General features: G+C 45.1%; 2 protein-coding genes across 2 annotated transcripts; one reads left to right on the top strand and one right to left on the bottom strand.

The window, feature by feature from the left end:
* Positions 1 to 11,332: 11,332 nt before the first annotated feature.
* LOC103637698 (RING-H2 finger protein ATL8) lies at positions 11,333 to 12,432 on the top strand. Its single transcript, XM_008660370.4, has one exon. It carries the CDS (start codon positions 11,458 to 11,460, stop codon positions 12,154 to 12,156), a length of 699 nt encoding a protein of 232 aa, XP_008658592.2. The 5' UTR covers positions 11,333 to 11,457; the 3' UTR covers positions 12,157 to 12,432.
* A 2,050-nt stretch (positions 12,433 to 14,482) lies between these two features.
* LOC103637697 (replication factor C subunit 5) lies at positions 14,483 to 18,617 on the bottom strand. The gene is made up of 11 exons (XM_008660366.4): positions 17,617 to 18,617; positions 17,378 to 17,488; positions 17,229 to 17,261; positions 16,889 to 17,051; positions 16,583 to 16,761; positions 16,353 to 16,489; positions 15,474 to 15,569; positions 15,311 to 15,380; positions 15,113 to 15,193; positions 14,841 to 14,979; positions 14,483 to 14,759 (listed from the first exon to the last, which is right to left on the bottom strand). Exons 1-11 carry the CDS (start codon positions 18,403 to 18,405, stop codon positions 14,686 to 14,688), a joined length of 1,872 nt encoding a protein of 623 aa, XP_008658588.1. The 5' UTR covers positions 18,406 to 18,617; the 3' UTR covers positions 14,483 to 14,685.
* Positions 18,618 to 19,582: the final 965 nt, after the last annotated feature.

Raw genomic sequence — 19,582 nt, 5'->3', positions numbered from 1 at the left:
CGAAGGTACAAAATGTAATTCAATATTGTTTTTGTTTATCCATGTTAATATAAAGAAGATATATTAATAATGTCATATGGTTATTCATGTTGTCTCTTATATTTCATATGCTTCTTCTTTCATTAACATATACTGCGATGATGAAGGTATGTCCTTCATGACCTTCGTCTGAAGATCATTACATCCTAAGGAAAATAATGCTTCGAAGGACGAAGGACTTTTAACCATTAACATTTGTGTTGCCTTGTTCTTAACTCATAGCATTTGATAACAAGTCCCCAACAGCGGCCTTCACAGGCAGCCGATTGGGGGTTTACCGCTAACCCACGCCTAGAACTCATTGTACTCTTGGAACTCCTGGAAGTCTTCCTCCACGACTTCATCTTCTCCTGAGTGGTGGTTGCAACGTGGACAACCTCGGGGGGTTTGGTGTGTAAAGCAAGGGCGAGTACACATCAACATACTCAACAATTGTCCTGTTTGGCTGTAGTGGACTAGCTTTATGTGGGGTTAAGTCAAGCAGTTGCTTTTAGTTGGTCAGGTTATTATTACTAGTAGAGAGGTAGGTTTTAGCCTCAACCCAAGTTATTAACCCAAAAGTACCCTTTCCAAATGGAAAGAATACCAGAAAAACATTACCATAATCATAATCAAAACCATCATCCTCATGGTCACCTGTAAACAGAACACCTCTGATCAATGTGTCTCTAATCAATGAAGCACCCTTGGCCGCTCATAACCGCGAGCACGACTGATATATTAGTTTCATAACACTCTGCAGAGGTTGCGCACTTTACCCATAAGTTGTGATTCTCTTTTGCCTCGGGTCGATCAAACCCTTAAACACTACCAAGGTGAATAGGCAAGGTTTCACTATGTAGCCTTTACAAAGATTCCCTAAGGTTGTAGTCGTCCGTTAGGTTTCCTAAATGTACCGCACTCCTCCCCAAGGGGCAATCCACCCTTGGCAGAGCGAGCCGTATACACCGAACCCCATTGACGGCACGACGGCGAAGCAAACTACACCTCAGTTCCTCTAATTATTCAACTAAGGGCATCTCATACCACCCTTATGGTTGCACTGTTTTCCCGGGTGGTCATCCAATGAACCAGTCCTTACGGAGAGGCACTCAAAAAACCGCTCGAGTCCCCTTAAATGCCACAAGTATATCATCATAATCAAAAGGGAAAACAACGTATCATAAATAATCTCATCATGTTCATTGATTAGTGTGAAGCACTAGCATAAAGCTAAACCAAAATAACCCAACCCAAATAGGTAAACAAGGACAAAATAAACAAAAGCTAATCAATCCTTAGGTATAAATTACGTAAATGCGAGGGGTGAATTATAAAATGAGTAGGACATAGATGGGTTAAGGGACACTTGCCTTCACTAACCAGCTGCTGCTCAGGGTCTTCACCTGCAACTCCTTCGGACTCCGCCAACTGACTGTTATCTATACGAGTTCAAACATACATTCCACAAATTCAATATAAAAGGAACAATACACCAGACAGTAAAATACAATAAGTAAGCAGACGCTCGGCGCAGGGCTCGCACCTACGACTAAGCAAGAAAGAGAAAGCAACGGTCAAAGAGCGATCACGTTAGGCGGTTATAGATTAAAATACTCGTCTAAACATAATCCTATTAATTTGACAACCACACTTTACATGGAACAAGGTTATGTTATGCGTTTAATTATTATAAACAATTCAAAGTAAATTTAAAAGGGTTGTCGCACGACGAAACGCACGAAGCCGCATGCGAACTAAACCGAAAGCTGAGACGAGTTGCCGCGCGACGAAGCGTGCGACAGCACACACAAACTAAGCTGAAAATAAAATGTGTCGTCGCGCGGGGAAGCGCGCGACGCAACACCTAGACTAAACTTGAGAATAAACTAATCATCACGCGACGAAGCGCGCAACGAAACACTTGAATTAAATATGAAAATAACGTCAAGCGTCGCGCGACGAAGCGCACGGCAGCATACATCACTTAAACTGAATTTAAAACGAAACGTCGCGCGACTAGACGTGCGACGCCACACATTAAATAATTTGAATCTAAAAATGAATCGTCGCGCGACGCAACACACTAATAAATCTGAAATTAAATAAATCATCGTGCGACGAAGCGCACGACGCAGCATGTTAATGAATCTGAATTTAAAATAAATTGTCGCGCGACGATGCACGCGACGCAGGACGTTAATTGAACTAAATATAAAAGTAATTAAACTAAAATTTAAACGTCGTGCACGTTGGGGATGCGTGTGTCGGGGGTCGACCAGGACCGTGCCGGGGCAGGGCCAGACAGGGCCGCGCAAGGGGGCAGGGGCGCCGCCGGGGGAGGGCCAGACGGGGCCGCGCCGAGGGGAGGGCAGGGGCGCCACCGGGGAGGCCGCGCCGCTGGGGGGCCGAGGTCTCTCCGCCGGGACGCGTGCAGGGACGCGCGGGGGGGAGAGGGGCAGGGACACGCACAGGGAAGTGTAAAGGGGAGGGAGAGAGAGATAGAGAGAGAAGGGAGGGGAGCTCACCTTGGGATCCAAAAACCGGCGATAACTGTCCACCGGATCACCTAGGGCAAAGAGGTGGGAGAGAGAGGTGGAAGAAAGGGAGAGGGAGAGGGAGTTGCTGCGCGGGAAAACCAAATGTGAGAGAGGGAGAGGGGGCGCATGGGGGGGCGCCAGGGGCGCGCGACCAGGGCCGGGCCGGGCTGGGTTGGGTTGGGTCGGGCTGGGCTGGGTCGCGGGCCGGGACGGAAGCCCACAACATACACGACCACTGATCGGAATCCAATTGTGAATCGAATTCCGAAACGAGACGAGACGAACGCGTGATTAAACACAACATCAGACAAAAGAAAAATGCTTCGGCATGATGCAACACCCATGTCAACTTAGATTTTTGTTTACATGCGATACGGACACAGTCGTTATACTGCTTTGAAAATGGGAAGAAGGAGCGAAATGGGAAGATAAAAGAAAGTAACTCCTGAATTTGGTGAGTATCGAAGAAGAAAAATTCTACCCCCCCCCCCAATTCAGGGCATTACAGATAGGATTAGAAACAAATAATAATGAATATGGAGTGCGGAAGAGAGTTCTTCTTGCTATGAGTTGCTCAATCAATGCGGATAACTTTGGGAGCTAACTCAAAGGATTGTTTGCAAGAGAACTTTTAGAGAGAGAGGGGAGAGGGAGAATCAAATCGCAAGTTGATGATCAACACAAATGAACATGAAGATTTGTTTCCCGAGGTTTGGTTCCAATGAACCTATTCTGCGTTGAGGAGGCCACGAAGGCCGGGTCTTTTTCAACTCTTTCCCTCTCTCTCAATCGATCACCTAAACCGATTGATTGCTTCTTCTTAATCTCAAGGATCACAAAGACCCCACAAGGATCACCACACACTTAGGTGTCTCTTGCTAGCTTTACAAGTCACTTAGAGAGTTTAGAAGGAGATGAAGAAAGCACGATAAAAAGCCAAGCACAAGAGCAACAAATGAAACACGAATCACACTCTCTCAAGTCACTAATCACTTGCCTTAATTATGGCACTTGAGGAGATTTTGAGCTTTGAATGTGTCTTGGAATGAATTCCTTGCTCTTGTATTGAATGTGGATGTATTGAATGCTTGGGTGTCCTGAATGGAGGTGGTCGGGGTTGTATTTATAGCCCCCACCACAATTATAGCCGTTGGACAGAAAGCAACAACTTTCTATCGATGGACGCACTAGACAGTTCGGTGCACACTGAACAAGGCACTGTTCATGTTCGGTGCCTGCCACGTCAGCCGACCGTTGGGGTCTGTAGCAGTCGACCGTTGGATCCGCCGGCCCCTGTGGCACACCAAACAGTCCGGTGCGACCTGACATCGCTGAGCGTTTCTGACTTCTGACCGTTTCTGACCCGGTGGCAGTCGACCGTTGGGGAAGTTAACCGTTGGTCGTGGCTCACCGGACAGTCCGGTGAATTATAGCCGCAGATCGCTGAGTTTTTCCCCAGAGCGACATGTTCGTCGGGTGCGCCAGCCTGGGCACCGGACACTGTCTGGTGCACACCGGACAACCCGGTGCACCACAGACTGCTGCAAGTCTGACTCACCCTATATTTATAGAAACGACCCAAGGGTCCAATTTCCTTACAGATGTATATGAACTTTATGCACCTGAGAAAAGATCAACTAGGCAAACTAGTTAGTCCATAAGTTTTGTGATGGTCGTCAAACACCAAAATCGATTATAGGAGATGGTTGAGGCCATTTCCCTTTCAGTTTTATAGAGACAACACGAGTTAGATCATCATAATAATAATGATTGATTGTAAGTATAGAGCTTCTGTACCCCTACTGATGGTATTTAATCTCGGTTTTCAAAGGACGAGTGAGAGGATTAAGGATTGGCTAGTTCTATGTGACAATAAATTTCATGGACACATATACTAGTAGTGGTAGGATCTTTTATTTTTACTTTTTTGTGCTATAAAGGAAAAATTGTGAGTAGATTAGCCTATATAAGTCTAGTGATGATGCACACTTATAAAATATGGTACTAGGTAATCCTATGAAAGCCCAAGATAAGTTTTTGATTAAATATAATTGATAGTCTCGTAGAGGAGGTGAATAGGCGGGTCCTAAAATGTAATCACTTAAAAAAAACTTGATCCCAAATTAGTCGGTTAGAGCAAGAGGTAAAATAATCAGAGTAGGGACATGAGTTCTTGTAAAGTGCTGCTCTAATGAATGCAGAATAAGCTTTAGATAAGACGAGATGATTGTAATGGAAATCAAGACAAGAGAACTTAGAGAGAAAGAGGGAAGCATATCACAAGGCACAAACACAAATGGCACAATGATTTGTTTACCGGAGTTCGTTTTCTAAACATAACCTACGTCTCTGTTGAGGCATCCCAAGGAGTTGGATCTCTTTCAACCCTCTCAAGTGATTCCAAAGATCAAACTTAAGTACTCTTGCTTTTATTAACTCGATCGAGAGGCTGGAGTCTCCGCAAGACGCTCCATAAGATCCAAGGCTCTTGCTAGATTTACAATCTCAATGGGAGTCAAAACTCCAATATCAAAGATCACAAGATGCAGCACACGCTTTTTCTACTAGCTCTCACACAAAGCACTATCTCAATTATCAAGAATATGGCTATCTGAGCTCTTACTTACTGAGTTCAAATGGTCGAATGGAGTCTTATTTACAGCCTCCAAGAAGTGAACTAGCAATTGCAACTTTATCAGGCCTTACTATGTACTGTTGGACCATCCGACGGGTATACCATTGAACCATTATGTTAGAGTCTGACGTGCTCTCAATGGTTACTATGTTAGTACCGTGTTAACGGTTAACGCTAACTATTGTTGACTGATAGGCACGCCCATATAGTTTTACGCCTACTGTCGGACTAGCCCGACATCCCATTTCACTCTCTAGAACCTTAATGCATAACCGTTAGACTCTACTTAATGGTTTGACACCCTATAATTAGTATGATCCAGTGCCTTCTGTGAGAGTGAAAAGTAAGATCATTTTGTGCGACGACGTCTACATTTGATGCTTCCTATTATTCTATCGTTTAGGGTTTGATTTTGAGTGTATGGGTTGGCATCCCTTAGGATGGTGTGACGCCCGCAGAACCCTTCTATTGCTTTATTTCTTTATGATTTTGTGTCCCTCTTGGTTTTATCTTGTGTATTGGACTCTTGTGTGTATTTGAAGGTCTTTAATGGGTGTTCTAATATTTTGTTTGAGGTGTCGGTCATACGAAGCACCCATTTGCCTTCGTTCAAGTTTACTCTACATTCTTGAAACTATAAAAAATACTAGCAAACGATATTAGTCTAAATAGTTGTGTTAATTATCAAACGCTAAAACTTAACTACTAATATACCTCAGTCTACTTTCTTTACAGGACATACTACCTATTATTAACATGTGATCAAATCGATGTTAATACATTGTTGTCGGGATGGAATAGATGACAATATTTCAATGGATTAGTTTCTTGGTGACAATCAATTATTGCTACCTTTAGGGGATGTTTGGCATAGTGTCAGATGTGTGTGGTGGTGTGCGTTCAACATGTGTAGTGTAATACCCACTTTGTAAGAAAAGTCTAAAAATAGAAAATTTGTTCCTTCATATATATGGTTGTTATCTATATTTATCATTTCATGTGAACACCACATATAACAAATAAATAAATGACAAAAGACACCCAAAAATAATACATGCATCATGCTGAGGTTTCCTTTTTGTGTGTGCATTTTGTGACAACATACAAATGATGTAAAAAAAATTTAAGATCTAAAGGGAATTCAAGAATTTGATAAAGAGAAGAAAGAATACTAAACAAAGATAAAGAAAATAAATATAAATAAATTAGTTAAACCTTCCTAATTGGGTTCAACTTGTACATTTCAAATGAATATAAGTTCACATTTAAAATTGGATTCAAATTTGAATTCTAGAAATTAAAAGAAAAAGATAAAAGGAAAGAAAGAAAGAAAAAAAACCTCGCTTGGGCCAACTTCAGTGCGCCCGGCCCAGCTAACAGCAGGCCACTGCGCTGCCGTGGTGCTTCCGCGCCGACACCTGGGTCCCGGTCGTCAGTCTCTCATTCACGCGCCTCCTCAGCTTATTCACACGCCGACGAGCGGGTCCCTGCGGGCAGCGACTCCACTTCTCTGCGCGCGGTTTCTGGTGTCGCTAACAAGTGGGCCACCGCAAGACCGTGTCTTCCTCAACCATCGGCGGACCTCGCGGGGCAACTTGTGCTCGTCGCGCCGCTGGATTGTTACGCCCGTCGAGATCTTCGCGCGGGTCAGCTTACCGCGAATCCCGTGGAACTCACCTGCTCGAACTTGGGGGAAATAAATAGAGACACCCGTCCCCGCCTCTCTTTTCCTATCTGTCGTCATTCCATAACCAGAACAGAGGGAGAGAGAGAAGCCGCCGGTGAATCCCCTCAACGCCGAGCTTCAGACCTCGGGGGTTGTCCGAGGAGGGTCGCTTACGTCTAAGGAAGTCGCCCGCAACCGCAACTGTGACTTAATACCGCCGTAGCTCGGGGAATTTCTCACCGACGTCCGCAACGAGCTCGGGTCCGCCGTACGCCGCGGCCAGGGGATTCTTCACCGCGATTAGAGGTATGGCGGGTACCATTCAATCTACCGTGTTCTAGTCTCTGTTCTGCGCGGTTAGACTTTGGGATTGGCGGCCTGCGGAACAGACGGAGGGAGATGGAGTCGGATGCCGCTACCGACGTCTTGCGCGTATGCCACCGTCGGGCCCTCGGTGTGCACGCAGGGTTGTTCCCCGGAGGGCACCGAGGTGGGGAGCAGTGGGCGTCGTGGTGGATGGTGGTCGGGCATAGAGGAATTCGTCGCCGGACTTGGATTACGGCATGGCAACCGCGGTGTCGCGTGGGCGGGGCCCCTGTTACTCCAATCGGAGGTGAGCTACCTACCACAATAATCGCCTTGTCCTATACAGTGCGTAGCACCCATAGTCCATGAAAATCGAGCACCAGGGCACGTTAGCAGGGGGACCGACCATGGCGACCGCCGTGAGATTGTGGCGGCGGCGCCGTGCTCTGGGCAGTCGAGAGGTGGAGGATGGCTGTGTGCCAATGATTTTCCGTTGGACGAGGTAGATTAGATGGTAGGATGGCCCTCAGATCTTGATCGTGTGGCTTGCGCGAGATCAGACATCATAAAATCAGAACCGCCCATTTCAGATCGTGGGGTGGGGATTGTATACTGGTTCACGGTGGTAGTGATCTAATCGTGACTCTCGGTTTTAGATCGAGCGGCCATCGTGGCCGATACCCCCTTCGGCCAGGCAATTTGTCATAAGAGACCCTCTATTTTCACATAATAAACCCGCGGTCCACTGCACGGGTAAACTGAGTCTTAGGAAAACTTACACTGAGACCCCTGAACTTCTCTGTATTAGTGCACCCAGTCCAGAGAGTCAGAAAAAAAAATCAGAAAACAAATATAGAATTGGATTTTTAATGTAGAAATACATGCTAGAATTGGTTTAATTCATAGAAAATTCATATGTAGTCCAAATTAATCCATTTCAGTTTCTATAATTTTGTAATAATGTTGTTTATCACCCTGTGTCTCTGTTTTAACATGAAAATGGTATTAAAATTTATTTCTTAATTAACCTCGTATCAAATACATAAAACCTTAGGAAATTCGTATCTCCTCCGTTTTAACTCTGATTTGATCCGTTCAAGTTGTGTTAGTCTCGTAGAAACGCGTAGATCATTGTTATGCAATATATTCTTATGTTTGGTGTGATGTTAATTTTGTCTATATACTGTTTGTTTGTATTGCTACGACTAGCGGTGGGGTCACGAGGATTTGAAGAATCACCCTGGTAACTAGAATCTCAAGTGCCAGGCTAGTTGTGCCCTTGACCACCTTTTACACAATAATGTTCTTTAATATCATTTATTCATGCATAGGTTAATTTTGATGGGGCCCAATAGGTTACCCTAGATTGTTTATCTCATTACCTTGTTTACCCCTGAATCACTTGGGTAGTTTGCTATTGCTTTACATGGATTTGGGATAATTATTTATCATATCTATGTTCCAGTTATTTTGTTATTCTATTTATGTTCATGTCAAGATCATTAATGTTAATTGGAACATAGAGCTTAACTTGAGAAACACGTGCCACCACAAGGGTTTATGGACGCCCTTGGCTGATTAATTAGGAAAGCTAGTGGAGGACTACCTTACCCGAAAGGGGCAAGGGCAGTAGGGGAGTGGTCAGTGTAGGGAGGTCCTTGGTTGATTTTGCTGCGATGGCGGTCAGGCAAGAACCCTGCATTGGAGCTTCCTATAAACTGTAGCGGGTTTTCTGAAGCTAGTGGAACTTTGTAAAGGCCTCGTAGTGTTACTCTGCCTCGCCTCCTCGGTAGAGGTGTATGGGAAGTCGCGATCCCTTGGCAGATGGGTAACATGACTTGTGGGTAAAGGGTACCACCTCTGTAGAGTGTAAAACTGGTATACTAGCCGAGCTCACGGTCATGAGCAGCTCAGGACTCTCTGATGATTAAATTATGGAACTTAAATTCAATTTGTCATATGCATTGCATCGCAGGTGAGGTTGTTACTTTTGTTCTACTATTTAATTTGGTTGGTATTTACTTGTACTTAGTAACTGCTAATAAAATTTTGACCAACTTTAAAAGCAATGCTCATCTCTAACCATCCTCTTTGGTAAGCCTTACACTACACGTGAGCTCCGATCTTTGACGAGTTCATGCACATTATTCCCCACACACTTGTTGAGCGATGAACGTATGTGAGCTCACTCTTGCTGTCTCACCCCCCCACAGGTCAAGAACAGGTACCACATGATGAGGCACATGGAGGATGTTGCGACGTGTTCGTGAGAGGTCTAGGACGTCGTCTCCCAGTCAACTTTGGGTTGCTGGACCGTTGTCTCCTTATAATGTAATTATTTATTTATTTTGTATAGAACTCCTGCTATGTAGTAAAGATGTGACATTCGATCATGTGTCATGATTCATCATATGTGTGAGACTTGGTCCCAACACACCTGGTGATTATGTTCGCGCCCGGGTCTTGGTGCCCCGAAACCCGGGTGTGACATGTAGCATGTGAGTTTAGATACTATAACTTGTACTTAAGCATGAGGCAATAAAAAAACTCCAATGGGGGACTAGTCAGAGCTAGCCAAACACCATAATTTCATACTTGTAAATTCTATAGAGTTTTGAGAGGTGTATTATAAATTTTTAAGTACCTATTTTGCTATTCCGGAATCCTTAAAAGACAACGATCTAAACATAAAATTTGAGCATATTTATCTGCCACTAGTTATGAGGATTCAATATAGACTCCAAAGCAGACATGCTCCACTCACGACGTTAGAGCAGTGCTATTGTACAGTGGTGTGGAGCCATGTCAAACACCCTCTTAAATGCTATTGTGTGGGTGGCTATGAACAACACGGATTAACTATAGTTGCAATGATTCTGGAAAAAGACTTCAGGACTTAATTTTCTTTTAGGACATGGTTTCATAACATAAACTTGTTTTTGTTAATATAAATATAGCTAAGATGGTTAGATGAACTATGACACCTTTTTGCGTTGAAAAAGAACTAGTGCTAGCTATTGTGTAAAACTGTAACACCTCGTCCAATCCTTGGAACAACGGTACTTACTCCTGACAGCTCTCTAGGATCATATATTGTCCCGACAGACCAACACGAGTCTTTTGTGCGCACTTTGTCCTCACTCATGTGCACCCGAGAAAACTTCCTGGTCGGTCACCCATCCCAAATTGCTTCAAGTCAAGCACGCTTAACTTGGAGATTCTTTCGAGATAGGCTTCCGAAAAAGAAGATGCACCTTGTTGATATGATTACTCTATTAATTCTATTAATTCTTGGGCTAGAATATCCCATCCCAGGGGCTAGGATATCACAAAAACTTAGCATCACAAAGAGAGCAGAAGCTAGCCGCGAAAAAATGTTATAAAACACGACTAGAAAGGAATTTCTTTATCACAAAACATGTTGTGATGGTGCAAATGTTCAGTTTTTCATACCTCATCGGATGGTGGATCAGTGCAGAGAGGCCCGTCGTAACTACAAATCCTCGTGTGCGTGACAAATCATCGTGTTTGGTTTAGCTTTTTTTGAAGAACTTTTTTAAAAATAGGAATAATCTGGCTGTAGAGAGAATCTAGGTATCACGACGATTACATGCGGAGGAAGATAGAAGAGTCCATAGAGTTTAGAAGGTAGAAAATGATGGTTTCTACTATCGTAGGAACTTGGTTGATTCTGTGTTCACGTTGATTTTAGACGGTTTTAACTAAAACGATTTTTATAGAAGTGAGCTAAAAAGCTAGATGTTTAATAGTCTGTAACAATTTCTGGTGACCAAAAGCTGAAAAAAAACTGAAACAAACATAGCAGGGCAACAGAGGGGAATGAAAAAACCGGCAGGGCGTCCCCACTGCGCTGTTTGATCTCGCTCGCTAGTGATCGACTGATCGTTGTCAGATGTGGGCGCGGAAACTATCAGCGACAGGCGAAAAGCAGAACGAGAACGAGAACGCAGCTCAAACATAGCAGCTTGCGGCCACCGAACATGTCATATGACACCAGCACGACGCGCGGCTACCTCGCCCGCCTTGCCTTCCCCTTTCCCTACACGTCGCATCACGTCTCCACCGGCCGGCGGGGTCCATGCGGCGGTGCCCGTGCACGCGCGGTACATGTCGGTGTCGTGCCGTCCCGGCGTCGCCTTCGCCTCACCGTAAAACCCACGGCTCCACCCGCTGCACACCGACGACGCCCAACCAACTCCCGCCCGCGAGCACCACGAGCCACACACGCACGCCTAAAAGCCTTGGCCCCGATCGCCCCGCCCCATGCGCCCATGGACACGGTCGTGGTCACGGCCGCGCGTCGCCTCCTCGGCAATGCCACCCACGACCATCGCGCCCACCACGGCGGAGCCGCGTCGTCCCCAAGGCCAGGCGCGGCGAGCGCCCCGGTGCGGCCGCCGCCGCGGGAGCCGTTCCCTATGCTGCTGCCCGTGTTCATCCTCTTCGTGCTCCTCCTCTGCTTCCTCTCCATCTTCCTCCTGCGCGACCTCCTCCACTTCCTCTCCCTCTGGCTGCGCCGCCGGCGCCGCCTCCGCGCCGATGCGGACGCCGCGTCCGACGCCACGCCGGACACGCACGCGTCGCACAAGCCGGCCGGTCTGGACCCCGCGGTCCTCGCCACGTTCCCCACGGTGCGGTGGTTCGAGGAGACGCATCGGCCCGCGTCGGGGCAGGCCGAGTGCGCGGTCTGCCTGTCGGAGTTCGCCGCGGGCGACGCGGTCCGCCTGCTCACCGTCTGCCGCCACGCGTTCCACACGGCGTGCATCGACTCGTGGCTCGGCGCACACACCACGTGCCCCGTGTGCCGCTCCGAACTGGACGCGCCGGCTGCCACGCCCCGCTACGGCGGCGGTGGACGCATCGCGATCCTGGTAGACGATCAGGGAGACGGCAGCGCGGCGGTGGCGGACACCGACCATGCGGCATCATCCCCGGCGAACGGTGGCGTGCAATCGCGCCCTGACCGATGACATACATATTGTCCAATAATCGCCGAGTGCCAGACGGCCGGCTTCTTGTAACCCTTTTCTTTTCTTTTCGCTTTTTATTCTTGTGTTAGGTTCAGAAGATAGCTAGCTCACGGCCGGGGTCTTTTAGAATTGTGATTTTTTTTAGGTTTGTGGATTTTTTGTATACGCTGAATGAATGAACAAAGCAGACGTTCATACCCAATTCAGATATGTACAAGCATGCTAATTCACGCATTGATGGAAAGTAAATAATGAAAATATAGATATTTTTCGTTAGTATTATAGCCAGAAAAATGGGAATTGTAAATTGTTCATTAGCTGCAGCGTTCTGACTTTTAAGCTATGCATCTGAGCCACTTGAATTATAGCCAACCATGACTCGGATGATTTATAGCCATACATATTCAGGGCTATTCTAATGTTAGGACAATATTAATGTTAAACTACATTATATATATAATTTACTCAAACATAACTGAAATAGAAATGCAAAATATTCTTTTTTACCTCAAAATGAGATAATTGATCATTTTTTTCCACTGCCAACTTGCTAAATTAATTTGGTGTTTAGCTCGAATCAAATGTGGTGTACGTCCACCAAACAATGTTAGACATATCTTTGGTTCTTGGTTAACTGGTCTCAACAATAGAACGAGAAGACACTTTATTCTAGCAGCTTCGCCCATATGTTAGGCAACCTAGTTGAGCAGGAATGATGCAGTGTTTGATAATGCTCCAATAAAATCTTTTTTGCAGGCTTCACTTCTGATCTCAACTACAACTTAGACATGATGATCAAGAACTAATAAACAAGGCATGTATAGATTGGAGGAGTTGGTGATGCATTTTTTAGACATCATGGATGTGGATCTGCATTTAGACTTTGTCTTTAGTTTAGTTTCGCCACACTATGTTTTGCTTTTCTCTGAGTTTTCAGATAGTTATGTTCTTATCTGAGTTTATAATAATTCGGTTGTAGTCTCGTTGAGACAAAGACCGAGAACTTTTAATTCTCATTATCTAAAAAATATATATAATCAAGGTTATTCTAAAGTTAGGACAACACTAATGCATGTTAAACTCCATTATGCATGCAGGTGCATTCCTTGAAATAAATAATGGAATCAATAAATTATCTGCATCCCATTAAAAGTTAATATATAGTCATCAAATACGACTCGTAGATAAAGAACAACACAATGACGTTCACGGTGTCTTGGACATTTACAACTATATTAGAGATAGACTAGTTCATGGTGTCTTGGCGGTTTATAACTCTACTAAAGATAGACTATGGCATCAAGATTGATTTGTAACCAATTATGTTACTTCTTCTAACATCTCCCCTCAGCCACAACTACCTATGTTGAGGTTGTACCAAAATTCTATTAATTTTCTTACTGGCAATATTTTAGTAAACCATCAGCTATCTAATCTCTTGATAAATATATCTTGATTTGATAATAGCATGCTAGCTACTCTTTCTCGCATAAAATGATAGTCAACCTTAATGTGTTTAGTATGAGCCTAAAAAACGAGATTGGTTGTCATATAAGTCGCACTAAGTTGTCACAACAGAAACTCGACGCTTCATGCATGCCAAACTATTCTAAGTTGCTTCATGATTGTTTCTACCAAGACTACTTCTACTATAGCATTTGCCAAACATTTGTACTCCGTCTCAGTGCTAGATCGAGACATCAACTGCTTCTTAGCAAACCAGAAAACTAGATTCTCTCCAAGATAGACAACAAAACCTCATGTTGACCTTCTATCATCAATGCAACCAACCCAATCTGCATATGAAAATACTCTTGTTGACAAAGAGCTCTCTCTCACAAACTTGATTCCTAGACCAACAATCCCTTGAAAATACTCTTATTGATATTTATCTATGTCTCGCCTTCGAGTGAGCAAGTGTTATTTGATTTGGTGTAAGTGATTTATCGGACTAGATCTGACGGACTGACAGTTTATTTCGATTTAAGTATGTCACTGCCTCTAAGGTGTGACTTATGCACTTAAGCTGAAATAATCTGGACAGTTCAGCTGGAATAATCTAGGCGGTTCTGGCTTAGTGCGTCCACTCTAACAACATCAAGATTGATTCGTAATCAAATAGGTTACTCCTAACATTCTTGACTCTAAACAATTAATTAATTGCTGTAACGAAGGAGCAAAAATATCCAAAAGTGTTGCAAAAGTTAATTGCTGTAGATGACGGAGCAAAAATACCAAAAAATGTTGCAAAAAAATTGGCATGCCAAAAAGGGAAAATTGCAGAATATTTGACTAACGGTTCAGCCATGAGTATAGTTTTTCTCCATTTGCAACAGCAAACCATAAGGCCATCTTTTTTTTATATTACGATTTTATTTTATATGATAGTAACATATGAAAAACTGTATGTCATCATATACAGGTAAATTTTACAAGATGAAGACAATAGACACAACGCATCATATTCAGGTACCATAGGTACAAGAGCCCCCAGAAGGGGATCTGTAGACCCAAGCGACGAGTTGTTCTTCATTGAGCACTGCCTCTATTCGAGTTTTTTGCCACTAGAGATCTGTAGAAGCTCAGGAACCTTACGGTGAATTCTGCCAGAATTCAAGGTTTAGTTGCTTCACTAGACTGAAGTTCAGAATAGAATATGAAACTGTAAAAAGAATTTCTAGTACCTTCAATTTTTATGAAGCATTGGATGGTTTCACCATGGTCATGAGCCTCAGCGGTAAAACCTTCTATGTTCATATACCTCGTTTTAAAGTTTGCCTCCCGTGATTTGTTTCCTTTGCACTGCCCTTTGGAATCTTGAAACTAGCCATATGGGACCAAACAAAGCAATGCAAGTCAGCCTACACTACATAGTGGTTGCAGGTTTGTTAGCTGAAAAATGGAAAAAAAAAAAACCGACGATCATTGGCTCATTGCAGATGCTAGCAATGCTTACATGGTTCAAGTCCGAGGCCAATTCATCAACGCTGTGCTGGAAGTCTTCATCCTTGTCCCTTTTCAGTTCCGCGACCAGGTGCTACAATGTCAGATAAAGGATAACAAAAAGGGAAGATCAACAGTTATACAATCTGTCTGGAGAAAACAAGCTACTGGACTATAGAAATCATAGAGACATTAATGAAACAAAGCTTACAGAGAAAATGAAATGAGGTGACACATCATGTTCAATCATTTTTCTGATCTTTCCCCGGACAAGAAACAGTCTGTACGCACAGCAAATCAAAACATTTCTGTTCAGACGTTTAAAGTACACATTTGCTGAACTATAAGACGTCAGGGAGCAAGGGATAGCTTACTGCTTTGGACTTGGCTCCTCCATGATATTGCTGGCCACATTAGAGATTTCTTCTTCCCATCCTGTCAAAATAACTTGACCGTCTATGAACGGGTAGCTGCGTTTATAAGTGGATTTATTGATAAATGCAGAAGTTCCACCAACAGACACTTCATTTCAGCAATATGAACACAGTTGCAAAAACTAATCATCTAAAAAAGGACAAAATATGCATACACCTTGACAGATGAAATGATTAGTAACGACCACTAGAAAAGAATGTCAAACAAACACAGTTGCAAAACATAATCATCTCAACAAGGAAAAAATATGCATATAACTTAACTGTGTTAGAGTGCATGGTTAGATCTAGAACCAAATGGATCTGCTAACCGAAGAACACGGAAGCATAACACCATACAAGAAAATACGCAAACGAGAATCATACTGAGACACGATGTTTTTTTTTAACAAGGTTTAGCGACAAGCTTGCATCCTTGAGGCATTGACTACGAATGCTCCTCCCGGTAAAATAGCAGCTACACCAACATTCGGGCACTCCCGTGGCCTTGCCACCACCTAAACCACCCGTCAAGTCATCTCATGGTCACAATAAGAGTTATTATCGCCCCTAGGATACAAAGTTCAGGCTCCAACTCTATCATAGCCCCTAATACAAGAAGTCCTAGCATAACCAAATTGTACAAATATACGACACATCTTACAAATTGATGAATGATTAGTAACTTTTACTAAAAAATTACATACCACTTGCAATGGTCAGAAATCAAGGAAGAGTCAAGTCACATTGTAAAACTATGACAATTCCTACAATCTGAACATGAAATTTTGAATCCTTCTGTATAAAATGGAAGATGAAATATCTACTTAAGGTGCTTACTTTGCCTTCCAAGTAGCTTCAAAAGAGCGTATTGTCTGTCGGAGATTATTGTTTGCGCCGACTGTAATTCTTCTAGCAAGATCACGAGGCAAATCAATGCTCTCTTGCGTTGCAATGTACTCTAGAACATTTATTATCTAAAAACAAACAATCTTTTAACAAACCGCCTAGTGCAATAAGCGAAAAAATCATACACATAACACTGATCAACAAGTTGTGTAGTGAAGTACCTCGTCAAATGAAGGTGGTTGAAGAGTCACAACCTTACAGAGATGCTTAATGGCTTCAAGATTAGAAGCATCAGAACAGCAGAAAATGATTTTGTTGCACCCGGCATACCTCCCCAAAAACCAACCAATATAATGTTGAAGATCAAACGAGAGCTTATCAGCATCATGGATAACAATCACTGCACATATGTAAACAACCGATGTATGAACGCAGCATGTAAAACTGCTGCCAAATCAATGCGGAGCATGCAATGCAATGCAATCGTTTGAAATTCCTAGCTTTATTAACAAAATATTGCATGTTACCTCTGCAGTTAGTATGGTCACAAACTGAGCTTGGTGATGGGATGGATTCACTCAACAGAGTGGTTATGATGTACTTCTCGTAGCCATGTAAATCAGCCAAGCTCACCTCCACATGATGCTCAGAGGTCTTCACTCTGACATCGATGTGCTTTCTAATTTCTCCCTATAGTGTGAAATCGGTCAATTAGTCGCTGATGATTCCAGTTGGTTGCATTTTATGAATTCACAACAATAGCAACAACTTTATCACTTCAACAAAGGAAAAAAGAACTTGATCACTTTGGTGAAAGTGACCATGGAGTTAAAAAAAGGGGAAAACGCTTTCATGCATATAAAGTACCTTCAGCTCAAATCTCTTTGTCTGTTCCTCTATCTGCGTATGTCAGGATGGAGAAAAAAATAACAAATTGTGAAGACACCGAGGTTTTAGCCATTTAGCTTCTTTAAATGAGGACTAGTAGTAATTTAAGCCAAGTTTGCCATAGTGACCTTGAGATCATGGGGGCCAAAAGCATCCCTTATAAGTGCCAGTACCATGCTTCTCTTCCCAACCGCCGGCGGGCCTTCAAAGATGAAATGTCTGCACTGGTGTGCAACAACCTGCATGCAACAGACGAACTTGCCCATGTATCAGATGAACTTGGCCACAATCCTAAAAGCTGCTCTGATACGAAACTGCAAGGCAAACTCTGAAGCAACGTTTGCAATGTGGTCGTGTGATCACCAACCAGCTGGTAGAGCTCGGCGGCGACGGTCTTGTTGCAGATGAACTCGTTGAGGACATTGGGCCGGTACTTGTCCGCCCACACGTACTTGTCGTCGGCCACCACGGGCAATGCGGCGGAGTCGGCGAGGGGCCGAGGGGACTCGTCGCTGTCCGTCTGCAGTGACGGAGACCTCGCTCTCGTCTTGGGCGAAGCTCTGAGCCAGGTTCCCCCACTTCCTCCCGCGACGGTAACGACCGGCGTCGCCTGGTGGTCGCTGCTCCCCGCGCTCTCGCCGGCGGACATGTCCGCTTCGGCAATGGCTTCGGATCCCGCCGCCGGCTCCTCTCTCTCCCTCGAAGGCCCCGTCGTGGGGACGACACTCACGGCGGGCGCCTCGTGGCGCGGCACCACCTCCGGCTCCGCCGCCGATGCAGCCGGTGTGAATGATGGTCTAGGCCGTGGCGGCGGGCTTGGCGCGCGGCACGGCTCCTCGAGTTCGCGCGCGACGGCGCCGCCGCCCTTGGGCAGGAAAGTGGCGCCCCAGCGGTGCAGTTTTACCATGAGCTCAGAGTGCAGCGGCCTGCCGCCCCTCTGGCCGGCCGGACGCCCGCAAGCCGGGACGAGGTACGGGAGGAGACCGCCCTGCCCGAAGCCCCCCTGGCGGCGGCGAGCCTCCCGGCGGCGGTCCTCGGCGATCACCGCGGAGAGCGTGGCGCCCGGCGAGGGGGTTTCCATGTCCGTGGTGATGTAACTTGGGAGCCAGAGAGCGGGAGGTTGACGCGGCGGTGTGTCTGGGCACTGGCATGGCATCTGCGTGGCGTGGCGCGAATAAGGAGGTGATGAAGCCAATGCACGGCGAGAAGAGCGAGGACGTCGACGGGGTCACCAACGCAACGCGATCGAGTGCTCTGCTCCGCTGGGACGGGGACTGGAGCCACTCAGATTTCTGCAGGACGTTGGGAATCATTCCAGAATTGTTCTCTTCTCTTCTGCATTTTTTTTTGCATATGCACCGGTCAGATCGGAGGATTTTTGCAGATGGCGTACATTCATTTGTCATCCTTACAATTGACTCTATATAATTGTTACAGGAGAGGAGAGAGAGCTTCCACTACATCTATATTTATGTTATTTTTTGTGTATGTAGCCAGCCACGCGGACACGCTACCGTGGCAAGGACTTGGATAGGCCATGTGAAAATGACTCGTGGTGCCCTGCCTCCCTTCTTTAGCCAGACGACAGCTACCCCAAACTTCTCCCATTGTTGCTCCATCTCTGGATCCCCTGATCCCCTCTCTTCAGTCTACGAGCTCAAGCCCAAGATTGCGCGGTGGAGACATGTCCCGGTGGGCCGGGGAAGTCATCGGCAATAAGGAGTAGGGCCTCGCAAGGTGGGTATGGGGGCAGATCTCACTGGTCAAGAGATCGACCGGTTAGATTCTATTATGTCTAGGATCAATTTCTAAGCCTCTAGAATACCAATCTATAACTGGAAAATCTCCGATGACGAGTAAATCTTCTACTGAGAGGAATAGGGGGACATACCTTCGTTGTTGTTGTGTTGACACGTCCTGGCTTGGTGTTGGTGGAGTGTGGCCGCCGCCGCCGCCGGTGTCACCTCCATTGCTCTGCAGAGGAACAGTAGGCATCAGAATCCGAGCCGTTAGTTGTCGCTCTTCCAGTCACTCCGACGCTTAGGCGATGGGGCCTCTGCGTGGATTAGGGTTTTGGGCAAGTACTAGCATTGGCTTTTCCTGCGACCCTTAATCCTTTATATATAGCGTCATGTGACCGGGGGCTCCAACCGAGATCAACATGGGCCCTCCCAATCAAGGGCCCGATTAAAGAGACGATTAGTTGGTTGAGTCCAATCTAGTCTCTAGTGACCGGCTATAGAGGACACACACAACAATCTCTCCTTTGTCCTCTACATTCATTATATTCAACTTTTCTGGATTCCATCCCTCAACAAAGTTTACACATAGAG

This window comes from Zea mays, chromosome 1 (assembly GCF_902167145.1).
Source record: "Zea mays cultivar B73 chromosome 1, Zm-B73-REFERENCE-NAM-5.0, whole genome shotgun sequence".
NCBI classification, from domain to species: domain Eukaryota; kingdom Viridiplantae; phylum Streptophyta; class Magnoliopsida; order Poales; family Poaceae; genus Zea; species Zea mays.
The sequence above is the reverse complement of the archived record's forward strand: the minus strand, read 5'-3'. Positions and strand labels throughout refer to the sequence as shown.